At 40.8% G+C, this 19,395-nt stretch overlaps 1 protein-coding gene across 7 annotated transcripts in view; it reads right to left on the minus strand.

Moving 5' to 3' along the window:
- hivep1 (HIVEP zinc finger 1) overlaps positions 1–19,395 on the minus strand; it is a 182,944-nt gene that overhangs the window by 36,493 nt on the left and 127,056 nt on the right. For all 7 annotated transcript variants that reach the window (XR_011349797.1, XM_069913386.1, XM_069913389.1 and 4 more), the window contains 2 exons: positions 13,980–14,104; positions 2,430–2,605 (listed from right to left, as the gene is read on the minus strand). Coding sequence is in view for 6 of the 7 variants with exons in the window: in XM_069913386.1 (XP_069769487.1) it covers positions 2,430–2,605; positions 13,980–14,104 (301 nt within the window). In the remaining variant the exon portion in view is untranslated. The remainder of the gene's footprint in view (positions 1–2,429; positions 2,606–13,979; positions 14,105–19,395) is intronic.

Below are 19,395 nucleotides of genomic sequence, written 5' to 3' on the forward strand. Positions count from 1 at the left end.
CCCTTCACGTCTCCTGTAAACTTTCCTCCCCTCATATTGTACAGATGTCCACTGGTATTTGCTAGTCTCTCACTGGGGGAAAAAGTGCTGTCCACACTATCTATGCCTCTCATAACCTTAAAGACCTCAATTAAGTCACTTCTCATCCTTCATCACTCCAAAGAGAAAAGCCCTAGCTCTGTTAATCTTGCCTCATAAGTATGTTCTCCAATCCAGGGAACATCCAGGGAACATCTTCTCTGCACCCCAGAATTGAACACAATATTCCAAGAGTGGTCTAACTTGAGTGTTATAGAGCTGCAACATTACCTCATGAGAAAATGGCAAAAGGTCTTTGAGTGAGATTTGAGAGCATGCATCTTACTCTAAATGACTGGAACATGTGTCCACTTTCCTGTAACACAGTGGTTCTCAACCTTTTTCTTTCCACTCTCATACCACTAAGCCACTGGTGCTCTGTGATTAGTAAGGGATAACTTAAAGTGGTATGTGAGTGGGAAGGGAAGATTGAGAACCACTGCTCTAGACCCAATTGTTACTGAAATATTTTCTTTGAGAAAAATTGTCATTGGCCCATTTCCTTTGGAGTTATGAAACCGTGCACATAATGAGTCAATTATGTATGATTAAAACAGTGGTTTTCAAGTTTTTTTCTTTCCAACCATATTTTATTACTAATCACAGAGCACCTATGGCATAGGGAATACTTAAAGTGGTATGTGAGTGGAAAGAAAAAGGTTGAGAACCATTGCTGCATCACAGCTTAAATTCCCTTCCAGTCCCATATTTCTTAATTTATAACCAAGCTTAGCAAGGAACCAAATGGGTGTTGATAATTCACTAAATCTTTTCCTTGTCTCCAGAAAGCAGACAATCCGTGGATGTCAGGTTGTTATCATATTTCACGCTTAAAACAAAATAGAAATTTCATTGCCCAATGCTGACAAAAAAAAGTGCAACACAACTGAATTCCCAAGCAGAATTGTTTACATCAAGTATGACAAATTGAAAATAAAAGTTGCTTGACCCTCTTCTCTTTCAGTCTCTTGTTTTTCTTTTTACTGTGTGCTGTCACCATGCATTACTGCTCTATATTTGGTGCGCTAGGCACATTGCATTTATCAATCACATCAGCACATCCCACGTCACACTACTTGCAATGCAAGGCTGGTCTCACTGCTGTAACTAGAATCTCGATTAGACACAGGATTACAAAAGGAATAATAGTGGTGAGGTAGACGCCAGCCAGCTAGAGGATCAAATGTCCTCAGTTCTCACAGAAAACTGGGTTACTTGCTGCATTCGATCATCCTGAAACATTTAATGACGCCGCTCTATTTATTAGGTCAAAGCAGTGACATCAAAACTTGCTGGGATCCCTGCATCCTAAGTTTGATAATGGCTTTTGCCTCTTAACATTTATTCTGAAACAAATGTGAAACCCATGGGCGTAGGTGCTTCACTCGGACAATAGGTGGGAATGAGAGGAATACAAGGTGGGGGGATGGAATTAGGTTTACACGCCACCTAAAACAATTGCTTGTTTTAGGGATAACCTACTATCACTCGACTTTTAAACATTCTTAGTATCACACAGTTTTGGAAATTCTTTCTTCCTGTCTTGACAAACCACTGAGCTGTAAATATATTAGGCAGGTCTTCCACTCCCTCGACAACATTACAAGTGACCAATAACAGGTCCTTCAAGTTCATGTCAACAATCATCTCCTAAAGTTATCCCATTTTATTCTACCTACATTTCCAATAAACCCCATTCTCTCTTTGATTCTACCACTTATCTTCATTGAAGGGCAATTTACAGAGTCCAATTAACATACCAACCTGCACATACTTGGAAAGAAATGTAAACCCACACTCAATGAGAGAACATGGAAACTTAACGCAGTCTTCACTGCAGGTCAGGATTGAACCCTACTATTTGGCAGCAGCTCAACTAGTTGCATTATTGTTGCCACCTTAAAGCTTTGCTAATGCTACCCTGCAATTACATGCAGGTTATTATGGATGTCTTAATCTACTTTATGGGATCAATATTATCTGCGAGTTCATTCACAAAATCTAAATATTATTGCCAAGAAATTTAGTCCCAGTGAGCAGCATGAAAGGTGCCAAAGAAATGTGTTGGTTAGTTGCACTCCTATGAGATCTACTGATATTAATTGAATGAATTTCAGAGATGAGTGATGATGTGGCAATATAGGGCATCTAGTGATTAGGATGAGCTTACAAGCTATTTTGTTTTAAATAAAAGGAGTGTTGATTTAGGAAGGAGGATTTTAACAAAAGAGAAGCTCAGGATAATGACATGCATATGGTATTTAACATCACTTCAAAATGCTACATGGCGTGCAAATGAGAGTTTGACAAGGGAGTTATTTGTGGGTGCTGCAATGACATTAACGACTTACCTTTAGTTTTAAAGGAGAAGTTGCAATAGTTGCAGTGATAAGGACGAAGGTCAGTATGAGTGCGGATGTGCTTTCTTAACATGCTGGGCTTCTTGCAACGTATCCCACATTCCTCACAGATGTACTTTCCCCTTCCTCGACCTCGAACATACACATATTCTTCATTTGATTTAAATCTACAAGTTGAGAGAAAAGTGGGATTATAATTTGGCATTATTTACAATTTTGGAAAAGCAAAAGCATTGATAACAAGAATCAGAGCAAAGAAAGATTATTACGAAGTGCTACACCATGGAGTCAGGGTCTTTGGCCCAACTTGTCCATGTCGTGCATTGTGGAGCGGAAACCAAGCCACAGGTTCAGAGAAAATGCTGAAATAATTTTAACACCCAACTCCAAGGCCTTCCAATGATATACTGCAGTTGGGGAGAATGGATTTGTCAACAGATAAAATATAATCAGTAAACTACAATCTCTTTGCGATTTAACCCCTCAAGTTTGAAGGTGCACAGGGAAACTGAGTTTGAGAGCCATGAGGCTCCATTTGTCAAATGTGGGAGCCATTTAACCTCCATAGCTATCTCTTCCTCTGCAATGATCAACCAATGGTCTCACTGTGATCTTTCTTCATCCTTCATCACTCCCTTCACCCTTGCCACCAAAATGATTCCCATTCAAAACACAATCTTTTCAATTTGTCATCAGTCAACAGAGACAATCTTCTATCATTGGTACTTCTGCCTGCCAACTGGAGGTCTTCAGGCCCATGCCACTTGTGGAGCAGAGCACTAACACGTCACTGTGGTACTCTCGATGCCCTTCATCTGACACTAGCTGCTGTCTTCGGTTTACAGGTTTGTGCACTATTGAAGACGTGACAATGCAGAGCTGGCAATGAAATCTCATAGGAAGGTGACCGCTGGTGTTTTCCACTCCTACCCTGTACTTGGACAGCATAACAATGGAAGTAAAGGAGACCCCTGGTCTCCCAGAACCCAACTCTGCAGGCAAAGCTGGCCAATAAAAATATCTGGCAGTTCAGTTTCCTAAAGAATTAAGGAGGCATGTGTATTCCCTGATAATGTTACGTTCTGAAAATTCTCCCTCTGATCCACAAGCAGCACATTTGAGAAAATGCAACTTTGCAAATTTGTCGAAGCTTGATTTAAATGGAACTGAAAATGAACCATTTGAGTACAAACAGTGGTTATTTGGTTGACACCTATCCAAGTGCACCTATCCAAAAGGATCTAAATGATTACAGGCTGCTTGAGTCAGAAGTAGAGGTGTGGGAAAGAGTTTCTTGCATTCAGTATGACTGGCATAACCCTTATGTTGTCCCTGGCATACTGACCATCAATGCCACGTGCTATTCTGACACTCCATGACCCAATTCTTCACCTTTTGCCATCATCTTTCATCAGCTAAGGAGTACCAAATGGCTGTTTCACCTTCCAAATGGCTGGTCACTGTTGTTGTGGATATGTTGCTATTCATTCAGAGAGTCATTGTCATAAACCATGAAGATGGGCCTTTCACTCATCCCATTTGCAGAAGTAAGGTTGTATCCTTCCATACCGTGCCTAATTATGTGCCTGTCTAAATGTCATCTGATTGCACAAGTACAACCCAACAAAACAGCATTCTCTTGGCCCTCAGTGCAAAACATGGAAACACACAACCAGACGCGCAATGCATATACAGGACATATATGTCTCATTTAGTTACTCAACATTCTCACTCCCTGTGGGAAGCAGCTGTTTCTCAGCCTGGTGGTTCTGGCTCTATACTCCCTTTATCTCTTTCCTGATGGGAGAAGATGAAAGATGCTGTGTGTGGAGTGGTAGGGATACTCAACAATTTTGCACACGGTAATTAGAGGGGGATGAGTGGGTTAAGATAGGGGTGGGGGGGGTCGTAGGGAGTATATTTACAAAAACATCATGTGCATATTAGGTTTTTCTTTATTTGTATTTTTTATTGTATGATTTATCATGATTAATAAATTTTAAAAATTAAAAAAAAAACAAATTTGCATGCCCTTTTCAGATAATGATCCTGGTAGATCATATCGATAGGGTGAGGGGGAAGGAGATGCTAGTGATTCTCTCTCCCACTCTTATAGTCCTATGGAATGACCTCTGATCCACTTCACAATTGCAAGTGCACCATACTGTGATACAGCCAGCCAAGACTCTCTCAGTAGAGCTTCTGTAGAAAGTTGACATGATAGTTGCCGGTAGCCTTGCCTGCTTCAGTCTTCTCATGAAGTGCAGTTGCTGTTGTGTCTTCCTGACAAGTGAGGTGATGTGTATCCAGAATTGGTTACTTGTTAAGTGGACTACAATGAACTTCGGGCTCTCTACTCTCTCCACTACCTAGTTGTAGAGGAGGGTGGTCATTCACGATTATCTGCTTCGTCTTGTCCGCATTGAGACTCACACCATATCACGAGATTTTCCACCTCTTCTCTGTAATGCAATTCATTGTTGTTGATGATGAGGCCAAATATTGTTGCATCGTGTGCAAACTTGATGAATCTGTTTGAGCTGGATCTGTTGTTCCAGTCATTGGCAGAAGCATGAACAGGAGCAGACTGAGCACAAAGTCCTGAGGTGCACTGTACTCAATGATCTGCTGCTGACCCAAACAAACTGTGGCTTTTCTGTTAGGAATTCCAGAATCCAGTTACTGAGAGGGGTGTTGAGTCCCAGCAAGGACAGATTCTTCACCAGCCTCTCTGGGAAATGATCTTATTAAATGCCAAGCCGAGGTCGATGAATAGCAGCCTGCTGTATGAGGCATCGTTCTGCAGGTGGGTCAGGATGAAGCAGAGGAACAAGGCTATTGCATAATTAGTGGAAAGGTTTCCTTTATAGATGAATTGAAATGGATCCAGTGTCTCTAGGAGATGTGCTTTGATGCGTTCCATCACCAGACACTCGGCATACTTCATAATTGTGGCAGCCAGTGACATGGGGTGGTAATCATTGAGGCCTGTTATTGTCACTCTCATCGGCACCAGGATGATGATTACTGTCTTCAAACCCAAAGGGACGATGAACTGCTGCAGTGATGTGCTGAAGATGTCTGTAAAGACCTCTGTCAGTTGGTCTGCACAGTCCTTCAGTACCTGACCAAGGATATTGTCTGATCCCACTGCCTTGTGTGGATTTACCTTGTATAGGTTTTCCCCACCTCGGCTTTGGGTAAGTAAGGGGGCCGTTCATTGGGGGATATGGAGCGTCAGCCTGTTCTTCTCTGGCAGTACATTCAAGAAATCTGTGTGTGTGTGTGTGTGTGTGTGTGTGTGTGTGTGTGTGTGTGTGTGTGTGTGTGTGTGTGTGTGTGTGTGTGTGTGTGTGTGTGTATAAACAAATCCTTTCATCCCCTTTAAAATTCCTTCTTCTTGTCTTAAACGTATACCCTCTTCTTTTTGATATCCTTGAGTTTCAGGTTGAAATTGGCAATACAGGTTGGCTGATTTCTATGAACACACAAACAGTTGCTTAGATAAATGTGTACTTTAATTTGTTTCAGGCACTTTAAGCAAAAGTGTCATTTTGGATTTCATGATTAACATGGGCACATTGCTGTTCAGATATTCATGCCATTTGCACTTCTGCTCTGTATTTGCAGTAGTTCCCTGCATTCAGAATATGGCTGCAACATGGATAAGGTATTCCCGGACCCGGATGTAATTAGCAAGGTTTACCAAACATCTAGTCAATGCCAATATCTTTTAAGGATGACAAGCCAGTTCTTGGAATGTTTCTTCTGTCTACCTACTGATTGTTATCTTCATTAAGTAACAAAGTCTGTCTATCTTATCCATGGGCTCATTTAACAATTTGGTACGACTAAGAATGCATGTCCTTGTGAGAATCTTGATAATCATCTGGAGTGGCAGCTCAATATCAAGCGCCACTGTACTGTAATGGAGAGGCAGCACCCACCACCTGGTGGCGCCACTGCACTCCTGCTCGGAGGATACACTGCCTGCTAATCAAGGTCAAAGACTCACCCTAAGCCATCAAGGTGACCCTGCAATTGGCCTACCTAAAACAGGTGCTGCAGTCCAGGTAGCCTGCCCAGACTCAGCCCTGACCTTCACCCAATTGGCCCAGGTGAATCACCTCAGCTGACCCCTGCTGAGCCCCTGCATTTGGCTTTGAGCCATTGGCCACAGCAGCCAACGGGGCTCAGACTGCCCTGAGTGATTGGCCCCCCAGTACTGCCTGCAGAACTATAAAGGACCACGTTCTGCCTCTTTGGACTCCTTGTGGCACGTAAGTAGCACCTTTCACACCGGATTGGGGTGAGTCTCGAGGCCAGGTATCAAGAGCCATGTCTATACCGGTCAAGGGGTGGGGACACGTAGTATCACCTTGATGTTGATTGTTGAACATAGGAAGTACCCATCGAGCCTGCTCCGCCATTCAATATGATCATGGCTGATCTAATTTATGACCTAACTCCACCTACCTGCCTTCTCCCCATATCCCCTAATTCCTCTATCATGTAAAAATTTATCTAACCGAATTTTAAATATGTTTAATGAGGGAGCCTCAACCACTTCCCTGGTTAGAGAATTCAAAAAATTCATTACTCTGTGGGAAAAACTATTTTTCCTCATCTCTGTCCTAAATCTACTCCCCCGAATCTTGAGACTGTGTCCTCTTGTTTTAGTTTCCCCGGCCAGCTCAAAAAACCTTCCTACATCTATCCTATCCTTTTTCTCTTTTTCTTTGGCTTGGCTTCATGGACGAAGATTAATGGAGGGGTAATGTCCACGATAGCTGCAGGCTCGTTGGTGACTGACAAGTCCGATGCGGGACAGGTAGACAGGGTTGCAGCGGTTGCAATGGAAAGTTGGTTGGTTGAGGTTGGGTGTTGGGTTTTTCCTCCTTTGTCTTTTGTCAGTGAGGTGGGCTCTGCGGTCTTCTTCAAAGGAGGTTGCTGCCTGCCGAACTGTGAGGCGCCAAGATGCACGGTTGGAGGTGATATTAGCCTACTGGCGGTGGTCAATGTGGCAGGCACCAAGAGATTTCTTTAGGTAGTCCTTGTACCTCTTCTTCTTTGGTGCACCTCTGTCTCGGTGGCCAGTGGAGAGCTCGCCATATAACACGATCTTGGGAAGGCGATGGTCCTCCGTTTTGGAGACGTAACCTACCCAGCGCAGTTGGATCTTCAGCAGCGTGGATTCGATGCTGTCGGCCTCTGCCATCTCGAGTACTTCGATGTTGGTGATGAAGTCGCTCCAATGAATGTTGAGGATGGAGCAGAGACAATGCTGATGGAAGCGTTCTAGGAGCCGCAGGTGATGCCGGTAGAGGACCCATGATTCAGAGCCGAACAGGAGTGTGGGTATGACAACGGCTCTGTACCCGCTAATCTTTGTGAGGTTTTTCAGTTGGTTGTTTTTCCAGACTCTATCCTATCCTATCCATACACTTCATAATCCTATATGTTTCTATAAGATCTCCTCTCATTCTTCTGAACTCGAGCGAATACAATCCTAGACGATTTATTCTTTCATCATAAGTCAACCCCTTCATCCCAGGGATCAACCTAGTAAACCTCCTCTGGACAGTCTCCAAAGCCAGTATATCCTTCCTCAAATATGGAGACCAGAACTGGACACAGTACTCCAGGTGCGGTCTCACCAGTACCTTATACAGTTGCAACATTACCTCCCTACTCCTGAATTCAATTCCTCTAGCGATGAATGTGTATGTGATGTAATTTCCCTCAGTATCTGTCGGTTTCTCTCTCGTTATCCAAAATGTCTATTTACCCCCAAAGTGTTTATTTACCCTAGCGTTGTGTGTGTGTGTGTGTGTGTGTGTGTGTGTGTGTGTGTGTGTGTGTGTGTGTGTGTGTGTGAGAAAGTTTGCCTAACATATTGACCCTGTTGTTCCATTTCCATCCCTAAAATATGCATGTGCTTTGTACCTCAACTTCGATCTGCTTCTTAGAACCCAAACAACATGTACCAAGTAAGATGACTAACACTCCCACCATTTTGGAAACCCTGACCAGTTAATGCTAAAAGGCATTTTCAGGACTGTCGATGCACCTAGAACACAAATTAAACAGGCAGATGGCTTGCTTGATAGCACAAATAATAAGATGGCATGCAATGTTAAGCAATGTGGTTCATCAGAGTTTGTAGCAGCCACATTGAAAATGATATACCTTCTATTAGCCTCCAATTAAAGCTTGATGTACTCTGAACATGGCAAGGAGATAAGACTTGCCCAATATGAAAACATGGTAGCTACCAGGAAAGTTGGTACACTCCTATGTGAGCTGCTCCAACATGTTATCTGTAATTTCCGCCACCTACACCATGATCCCACCACAAGACATGTTCCCCTCTCTACCTTCCGTAGGGACCGCTCCCTCTGTAACTCCATCATCTACTCAATCCTTCCTATCATTTGCCCCTTTGGCACCTTCCCCTGCAACCGCAGGAATTTACACACTTGCGCTCACACCTCCTCCCTCTCCACCATTTGGGGCTTTAAACAATCCTTTCAAGTGAAGCAAAACATCACTTGTGAAACCATGGTAATCATCTATTACATCTGGTGCTCCCGTTGTGATCTTCTCTACATGGGAGAGACTGGGTGCAGACTGGGAGATTGCTTTGCTGAGCACGTTCACTCTGCCCACAACAGTGACAGAGAAGTCTGTCCATAGCATCATGTGTGGTCCCATGAAAACCACCTGTAAATTGGAGCAGCAACACCTCATTTTCTTTTCTTGGCACTCTCCAGCTGGGATGGTATTAACATCAACTTTTCCAGTTTCTGCTAGCCTAATTGTTCTTCCTCTGCCTTCTCCATCTCTCTGCCTTCTTTCCTCCAGCTCTCCATCCCCTTACTTCTCTATTCACACAGCCATCCCTCCTCTCCTTGTTTGCTGGTGTGCCCTCCATCCATCTAATACCTCCTGCCCATGGCACTGTGCTCCTTCACCTGCCTCTCCCCTCCATTATTTTGTTCAGGCGCTTGCCCACATTTGGTCCATACCTTGATTAAGGGCCAAAGTTGGTTTTGTATCTTTATCTTTGCTAATATAAAATACACTGTTTGACGTGCTGATTTTCTCCAGCATTGTATTTTTACTTGAGAAAAGAATAAAATGGGATTAGTGAAAATGATAGCGCTTGATGGTCAGAGTGGACCAGTTTCCAAGTTGTGTGAAACTATGGCTCGATTTGATGCAAACCTGTGTGCTGTCTTTCTGGCTAATCTCGTCACAACAGGAATTCACATCCTGCTATTCTGATGAACAATTTAGTCCTCATCTCCTTTAAGCACTTGCGCGCAGTTTGTTGACAATCCAGTTGCTATCTCTGATAAAAGCTGAAAAAAACTGAGGCAAGGAAAACGAAGGCAATGACTTTCACAGCCATTGATGATGTGTTGCTACATGTCTGGCAGATTGTACAGGATCTTCAGGAAGGTTGTAGGTGTCTTACCTCCTGCATGGTCATAAAATGTATTGCTGGGGGCCTTGTAGTGGATGCTGATACGATTGGCACATTCAAGGCTCAGATAGGCATATGGAGGCAAGAAAAATATAGGGCTATGGGTGTGAGAAAGGGAAGGACTAATTGTTGTGGAATACGTTTATATAGGTCAGCACAACATCATGGGCTGAAGGTCTTGTACAGTGCTATAACGTTCTATGCTCCAGTTCCTGAAGAATCAGTCTGTTCCGTTCGGTCCTTTTATGTTGGTAATGCCTCCTACAAACTTTATCTCTTTGTTTCCTGTCTCTCTTTCTCTGCTGTTCTTCTGTAGTTTCCGCCATTGCATGGCCTTGGTGTTGCATTCCTTTATCCAGATTCCAATCTAAGGTACTCGTTATGCTACTAAATCGTGTTTAATATTCCAATTATTTGAGCTCTTATTAAACTATTGTGTTGGAATGGATAGTAGCTTGGTATGGTGTTACCAACCAAGCTTTGAACACTAATTCTTCTAAAAGCAAATAGGCAGGAATGATTATGGTATCCAAGACCACAGAATAATTATTTCTTTGAAATACAATATATGAAAAGCAAAGTGGATAAAATAACCACAATTCAGCACAAGGAATTTGATTTCATTAACAGCTCATATTAGGGAGACTGGAGATAAGGAGGAAATTGGTTGAGAAATAGATGTTTACAAGGCAACATCTATAAACTGCATTCAAGTATTATCTGATCTCTCTTCAATGCTGTTATCATCTGTCCCTCATCCTTTTCTTAATATTAATGGAATCATTGAAGCATCAGCAAATGTATGTATTAAAAACATAATCATATCCCAAATATATTTTTAAAAATATAATGGAAATGATTTATACACCAGATAACTTCGCAAGTCATATGTGGCTCTTTGACACATAATGTGCGGTTCACGGAAATATATTGGCTGAAGGAGATATCAGCGTTCCCAAAGCCACCCTGGAACACTCCGAATCCCTGCAGCCAGACCAGGAAGTTCTGGGATGGTCACAGCCCAGGCTGCATGACAAAAAGAGGGAAGAGGGAATGGGGACTGGAGAAGCAGCTCCCGAAGAGGAGCGGTGCGAGTTCTCCTCACTCGAGCTGTGCCACACCACAGCAGAGCACTGCCAATGTGGGCTGTGTGGTAGAAGGGTTGGCAGGGAGTGGCTGAAGAGGTCTATGTTTCCCAACATCCTTGGGAGGTTATTTGTATCCTCTCTTGTAAAAACAGAACTAAAGTAAGAATTTAATTGGTCTGCCATTTCCTTATTCCCCATTATATATTCCCCTGATTCCGACTGCAAAGGACCTACTCTGGATTTCACCAATCTTTTCCTCTTGACATATTTATAAAAGCTTTTGCAGTCAGTTTTTATATTTGCCACAAGCTTACTTTCATAATTTATTTTTGCTCTCTTGATTAATCCCTTTGTCCTCCTTTGGTGCATCTTGAACTGCTCCCAGTCTTCGGTTGTGGTACTTTTTTTGGCCAATTGATATGCTCTCTCTTTGGACCTAATGCTGTCTCTAATTTCTCTTGTTATCCACGGTTGAGTCACCTTTTTTGGTTTATTTTTATGCCAAATCGGTATAAACGATTTTTGCAATTTCTCCTTTAGATCTGTGAATGCTTTCCATTGTCTATCCACAGTCAACTCCCCCATAAACACCACCCAATCAATCTTACTCAACTCCCGTCTCATACCATCATAATTCCCTTTATTTAAATTCAGGACCTTAGTTTCGGTTTTAATATCATGACTCTCCATGTCGAGTGAGAATTCGATCATATTGTGATCGCTCCTACCCAAAGGGCCTCGTACAACAAGATTGTTGATTAGCCCCTTATCATTGCATAATACCCAATCTAAAATGGCCTGCTCCCGAGTTGGTTCCTCGACATATTGGTCTAGATAACTGTCCCGTAAACATTCAAGGAATTCCTCCTACTCAGTATTTTTACCAATTTGACTAGTCCAATCTACATGCAAATTAAAGTCTCCCATGATGACAGCTGTTCCCTTATTGCACGATTTTCTAATTTATCTTTTAATGCCTTCCCTCACCTCTACACTACTATTTGGAGGCTTATATACCACCTCCACTAACGTTTTCCGCCCCTTGCTATTCCTCAGTTCTACCCATATAGATTCCGCATCTTCCGAGTTGATATCTTTTCTGTCAATCGTGTCGGTCCCTTCTCTCACCATCAATACTACCCCACCCCCTTTTCTTTCTTGCCGATCCCTCCTAAATATCGTATACCCCAGGATGTTAAGTTCCCAGGCTTGCCCACCCTGCAGCCATGTTTCTGTAAACCCAATCAAATCATATTTGTTTATCTCAATTTCCACAGCTAATTCATCTACCTTGTTCCGAATGTTTCTTGCATTAAGATATAAAGCCTTCAGATTTGCTTTTTTCACCCTCCTTTCTCTTTCTGATTTTTTACTTTCGCTGCCTAACCTAACTTTTCCTGTTTTATCTTTTCTGTCCTTTGCCCTATCATACAGGTTCCCACCCCCCCTGCCAAATTAGTTTAAACCGCACCCGACGGCTGTACCAAACCTAGCTGCCAATATATTGACCCCTTTTGGGTTTAGGTGTAACCCATCCTTCTTGTTGAGGTCATGCCTTCTCCAAAAGAGATCCCAATGATCCAAGAAGCCAAAACCCTGTCCTTTACAATCCAGGTACCAAGCCAGGAAAGAGCTGGAGCTGGCTGCAGCAAAAGTCCTTTCAGTGGCCATGGAAAGCCCTGGCCCCACCGGATGGAGAGTCAGCACCAGGCAGTGCAGAGGTTAGACTGCACCATACCCCAGCCTTTGCTTTGATTCAAAGCAAGACATTGTAAAGAAGAGCAAAGCATCTTGAAAATGTCACCTTTGTTTCCTCAGATTTTATATTTGCCAATTACTTCTCAAGGCAAGCAAATTATGTACTGGTAAAGATTTATACTTTTGCCTTGACATGCTTAGAACATAAGTGATATTCAACTTTTGTTCCTACTCCAACATTTGTGGCTTTCCTCTCTCAAACTGTTTCTCATTTTTATGCGTTCCATAATCGAATATTGCATAATAATTGAATCAAGTGACATCTGATCAAGAATTTATACAAATATAAAAGGCAAACCTGTCTCCACTCAATATTACAATATCCACACTGTATAAAGACATCGTGCAACAGATTACACAAAACAAGTTTACTACATAAACCATGCACATTGTGAACATCAGTGAATACTCAAAGACACAAGTTGATTACCAGACCTGTGGAAGTATAATTTTTAAAAATTAAAATATTTCAATTATTAAAAGGATGTTTTATCTTCAAATTTCATATTGCCCACCAACCAATCTCATGGCTTCGATAGGTACTTCAATTATTTTTGTGGTGGAATTGATTAAATTCAGTGAAATGACTGAAACCTATTTTACTTTGTTTTTATGGCCAATTATTTTGTTTTTATGCCAACTAAATAATTGCAGTCTATTATTTTAACTTAATTAAATTTTAGGTGAGGAAAGTGCTTATCTAAAAAGTTAGAAATAGAAATAATGCTTAAGTCAGCATACATGAGTATGCTGTAGCGACTACTTTTCATTATAGTTGCTTGGATGCAAAGAGAATGTTGTTGTTTAAGTAAATTCGTACTGAATTTGAGTTATCCAAAGTTTATTAAACAATATTAAACATTGTTAACGCTATAGTAATACAATCAATAGAAAATGTCGGGAAAATCTCATCCATTCTGCAGAACAAAAAAAACCTGAAAACTCTTAACACCTAAGCAAGCAGAGAAAATTAGTTATGATCCTGAAGCAAACATGTTGCATGGAGGCAGTATAATATTAAACAAAAACACAAGAAGTCAAGCGGCGAGCATGAAACACATTTTAATCCCTACACCTGCAGTCTAATTAAGTACAGCATTCTGACAAGAGGATTAATTGACTCTGTGAAAATATCACGGTAATTGAGATGGGAAGGACACAGAGTACAAAAACATTTCTACCATAAGTGTGTAAATGCAAACTTGCCCCCCATCGAAGATCTTGATTCGCCTGGGTTCAATGGGACCGTGCTCATCAGGATCACCAACTTGGTTTGCATACTTCTCTTTGCTGTTGTGTTCGTTAAATGCAAGTGTTTGGTTGGCGAGTGTCTGCCCAAAAGAAAGAAGTAATGTACTCAGCAGGAATTACAGAAGAGTTTCTCTTGAGCAACGACATGAGTGATCTTAATATTTAATAGTGACTATAAAGTAGTAGAATTTTATGTTCAGCAAAATACAGTATTAAACTAAATGAAAAGGCTTACACAAGTGCAAGGAAAAGTGCAAATGCAGAGAACTCAGAAAGTGACAACACAGAAATAAAACGTAAATAGTCAATACTGCATTATCACCCTGGAGGGAAAAAATTTAGTTGCATAACAAAACAGCATTACACAATTGAATTACTTGGCAATAATCTCTTCGATCCATACTTATTTTATTCGTTTATATGGGCTGCAATCACTCTCAGTTACTGATCTAAAGTTAACCTTTAATATCAGGGCTCTCTCCTGACTGGCTTCTTTTCCATTCTGTCAGCTCTCCTTAATCTCAATAATTTGTAATATTTAATTTACATACATGGTCATCATGTAACCATCTCTCTCTAATATTAAGTCAAGCCCATTTGTCAGAATTTGTGCCACGTTTGCTCTCAGATACACACTTCTGATTGTAACACTTTTCCTTGAATTATCCTTGTTCACTGATGCACCACCATTATGCTCTCTGTCCCGTCCTGTCTGACAGCACTTTTCATTGTTCATAATGTTATTTTGCTTGTATGGCTTGATAACTTCACCCTCACCTGAATCCTGTTTACTGCTACACCATTATTCATTTAAACCTTTGTCTTCTGAGCTAGATATCTTATTTGTCAGGGCATTGGAGCTGACTTGCTTTAAGTGAAGCTATTCCAAAGTCAAGACACCAATAGTGTCAGTGTCCTAGAAGTTTAAAAAATTCTCCCAGACCACACTTTGAGTCCTGTATTTGATGTAATGATTTATTCAATTTGTGCATTGAGATTTGAAAAAAAGAAAATGTATTTGTTTTGTGCACTTATGACCTTTGTATGTATCAAGGAACGTTGCTGCTTTTCAAATCTGATTGTAGATGTAATGCAGGAAAATGCAGCTAAAGGCTTGAAGCAAAGTCCCGCAATCAGCATAGAAATGTCTAATCATGTGCAGTCGAATGAACAGAGAAGACAGGCAAAACTCCATTATAAATTGTGCTGTGGGATCTACAAGTTCCATCTGAGAGGCAAAATGTGCATTCAAAATATGATTGTACAATGATCTCTCAATATTCAATGATGAGGCTGTCCAGATTACATATTCAAACTTTGGTTATATTCCTGACATTAGTACCCTTGAGGTTCTGAATTGTAATTGGCCATTAGTTCAGTCATTCTCAGTTCTACCTATGTTTATGGACCATAATATCTGGATTCACTCTCATTTCAAGCCCCACACAAATAATTATGATTAAAAATAAAAATGCAGGGATTTGTAGGTTAACTTTGTGACTGATAGGGTGGAAAAAGAGTGGAAAAAAATGGGCTAAATTCAATAGGTATATCAGGAGGCTTCTCACCACTAATTGCTTAATTAAGTAACAAGGAAATCAAGCAGTGAAAGCTATCTGAAATACTTCCACAGATTTTATTATCATACTTAGCTTTTGCAAAATATTTACCCACCCAGTAAATATTTTCAAGTATCTACACTAATATTGATTTTACATTCAAGGCCTCAAAGCGAAAACCTTTGGTGTACCTTGTCTTGCATATGATGCCAACAAGTCATTAGCCAGAATGGATCACAATTCCTGAAAACTCCTTAAAAGGTTGGTAAGTTCAATATCGTGAATCATTGAGAAACTCAGTTTCTTGTTTTGTTCAATTATCATGATTTTATTATCTAAACATAACATAGCCAGCAATCTCATTAAGATAAATAATCTAAAATGCCTTAAGGAATTTATGCTGTGCATTTATAGTACATCATACTGAGCTAATAAGAAACCCTTATTTGAACCATATGTTTATAAATACCTTGAGGGGGTAAAATTGAAAAAAAGGGAAAAGCAAAGTTAGATTTTTAAAATTGCCCGTTAAGAATATGTTATTCCTTAGTTGTTCTGTTTGAAACTCTTGGAGAAGATGACGTTTTACTAACTTCCAATTGATATTGCATTTTATTTTTCATTGCTGGTCAGGCGTGCTATTTTGATTAAGTGGAAAGATAATACCCCACCTATTCATGCACAATGGCTAAGGGACGTAATGTCCTATTTAAATTTGGAAAAAAAATTAGAAATGCAATTAATGATTCAAACATTAAATTCTAAATGTCGCGGGCCCACTGATGGACTACTAACTTGGACTACATAACCTCTAACCTCAGTGTTAATACAGAATTTTTGCTTCAAAGGAAATCGGTTGGCTGCAAAGTTCTTTGATGCATCTGAAGATCATAAATGCACCTTTTTCTTTCTTTCATATTTCAGGTTCCATCTATATAATGATGCTAGATGAAGTGACCCAACGTGACCCCAAAAAGAAGCAACTGAAATGCAGTGGTGTCAAACTTTAAGCCCCTAACTTACTTCTGACAGACTCCAGGACTGCCTATCCCTCTTCCAAAACCAATCCCTCTTCCAAAGATTCCCCTTTTCCAGGTAGCTGCTTGAACTGCAAACTATCAGTTTTATAAGGAAAAAGTAATAAGAATTAAATGAAAAAAAATATAAATCCCCCATCCCCATTTACACATCCCAGAATAATAGATGAATAGCAGATTCGCATTTCTGAATGAATAGTAAAATCTTTTTAAATACAATTTGAATAAAAATATAATTTTAGGATAAGTCAAATTTGACTTTAGTTGCTGGTGATTTTATCTCTGATTTTATTCTTATACCCTATAAATGGTTGTTTATGTATGTCTATTAAACAACAAAATATCTGAATTATTTTGAGTGGTGTCTGAGGAGATTAACTTAACCACTGTATATACTCGTGCAATTGTCGATACTGTGTAATAGTCGACACCCTTTTATTGGCCTAAAAAATCAGATTTCTTTGGCATCTCGAGTAAAAGTCAACCCCTCCCTATTTTTTCTTGTTGCCTTGGCCGCCTGCCCATCTGATCTCCCAACGGTCCAACCAGATATCCTCGCCTCCGTTGCCTGCCCATCTGAACTCTTAACCGTGGATCATCACCTCAGCACCCACCCATTCAAACTCCTGACTACAGATCCTCATCCCGACACCCATCTATCTGAGCTCCTGACACTCCAACCACGGATCCTGCCCCCACTGCTTGCCTATCTCAATACCCGACCGCAGATCCTCATCTCTGCTGCCTGTTCATCCGAACTCCTGACTGCAGATTCTCGATCTGGCCGCCCACCCGTCTGAGCTACCAACGCCCCGACCATGAACTTACCACCTGGCCCCAGCCATCTGAGCTCCCAATGCCTTGAACAACGCAGGTACTCATAAGGTCAAAAGTTTGATCCATGTAAAAGTCAACTCCCCCCTTTTTTGCCCCAAAATGTGGTCCAAAAAAATTTGCCGAATGCATAAGTATATATGGTCATTAATTCAGATTTCTATTTATTCTACCTATTATTACTACAAAGCCTGGTGAAAATGTGGGATAACATTGGGATACATTTCAATTAGAAACAAGAAACTTGAATTTTTATTATGTTTCACATCAAGTGTCACAGGACACTTCATGGGGTATTATCAATGAATTTAGCATGGAGTAAAATGAAGATCAGGTGAATAAATACTGGTAAAGGAAAACACACCAAAATGCTGGAGGAACTCAGTGCGGGGGGGGGGGGGGAATATATTTTTACTAAAATCATAGCACCTGCAACTTATGTGTTTTACTAGTTAAGAAAATTAATTTTACAGAGCATTATGAATGTTTGAGAGGGAGTGAAGTCAAAAATTTGTCAACTGACATACATTAATATCATCAAGACTAAAGAACCCTCTGGTACCTCAGAGGGATGAGTGATGAGAGGGGAGATAAAATAGAGGAAATCAGAAACAAGAATTACATTTTTTTTAAAAATCAAGGATCTGCTTAATAGGGAGGTCTTAATGCTGAGGTATGAGTTTGGAAAGAATAGCTAACAGTACACTGGAACCATCAAGTCTATTAATAATAAAGAAGCGTATGGGGTTTTCAGCAGTAGATTAGTTGATAACAATGATGTTAAACAGGAAAGTCTGCAGACGGTATGACTGTAGTGCAATACACAAAAGCGCTAGAGAAACTCAGCAGGTTTGAGTATTTAAGTTTGTCTCATGTTCGACTCAAAGACATAGGAAGCTATGGATAACCAACATTTCGGGCCTGAGCCTTTGATCAAGCTGTGAGCAGAAAGCAGGCAGGTGCCCGAATAAAAAAGATGAGGGAAGGAGGGAAGAAGGGGCAGGGGGAGAAGCACAGGCCAACAGGCAAGTGGTCATACTGTAGGTGGATATGGGTGGGGGAACAGAAGAGAACAAAGCTGAGGTGATGGGGGATAGCTCGCTGAACAGAGAGAAGGGGTGGAGAGAGGAAAGACAAAGGGATACAGAAAGACAGACAGGGAGGGGACAATCAGAGACTGGAGAAGTCAATGTTATGGCCACCTGTTGGGAGTTTGTCACGATAGAATATTAGATGTTGTTCCTCCAATTTGAAGGTGGCCTCGATTTGGTAGTGAATGAGGACAGGACAGACATGTCAGTGTGGGAATGGGGTGTGGAATTAAAATTATTGGACACAGGAAAGTCCCCATTATTTCAGTGGACATAGCGAAGATGTTCAGTGAAACAATCTCCCAGTGTGCATCCAGACTCTCCCATGCAGATTATATGTGTGACAATAACTATGTTTATTGTCATATTCTTGTACAAAGTACATAGACAGTGAAGTTCTTATTTGCTGCAGCAGAAAAGATGCTTTTGTAAACAAAAATGACAACAGTATACTAATTGAGTTAAAATGAGACAATAGCCACAAATAAAAATAGGTATTCAGTATCCAATTAATAAAAAGTTGAGATCAGACCAGAGCTGGGAAATATTATGGAGGTAGAAAAGGCCAGCCTTCAGGAGGACATGGAAACTAATTTAAGTGTCCAATTAGGGATCAAAATCCTGTTGAAGGTTCCCCAAAAGGAGGGATGAAGCCAATGGACATGTATGGGAGATTTTTTGTTGAGACTGAAAACAGTCATAATGGCCTTTACAATATTTAACGTGAGGAAATCGTAAGTGGTCATTTGAACTGATCCTAATACATATAACACATTTTCATTAAACTGAACTGATGGCTTGAGTATTTAAGTTTGTCTCATGTTCGACTCAAAGACATAGAGCTCTCCTG

This window comes from Narcine bancroftii, chromosome 1 (assembly GCF_036971445.1).
Source record: "Narcine bancroftii isolate sNarBan1 chromosome 1, sNarBan1.hap1, whole genome shotgun sequence".
NCBI lineage: Eukaryota > Metazoa > Chordata > Chondrichthyes > Torpediniformes > Narcinidae > Narcine > Narcine bancroftii.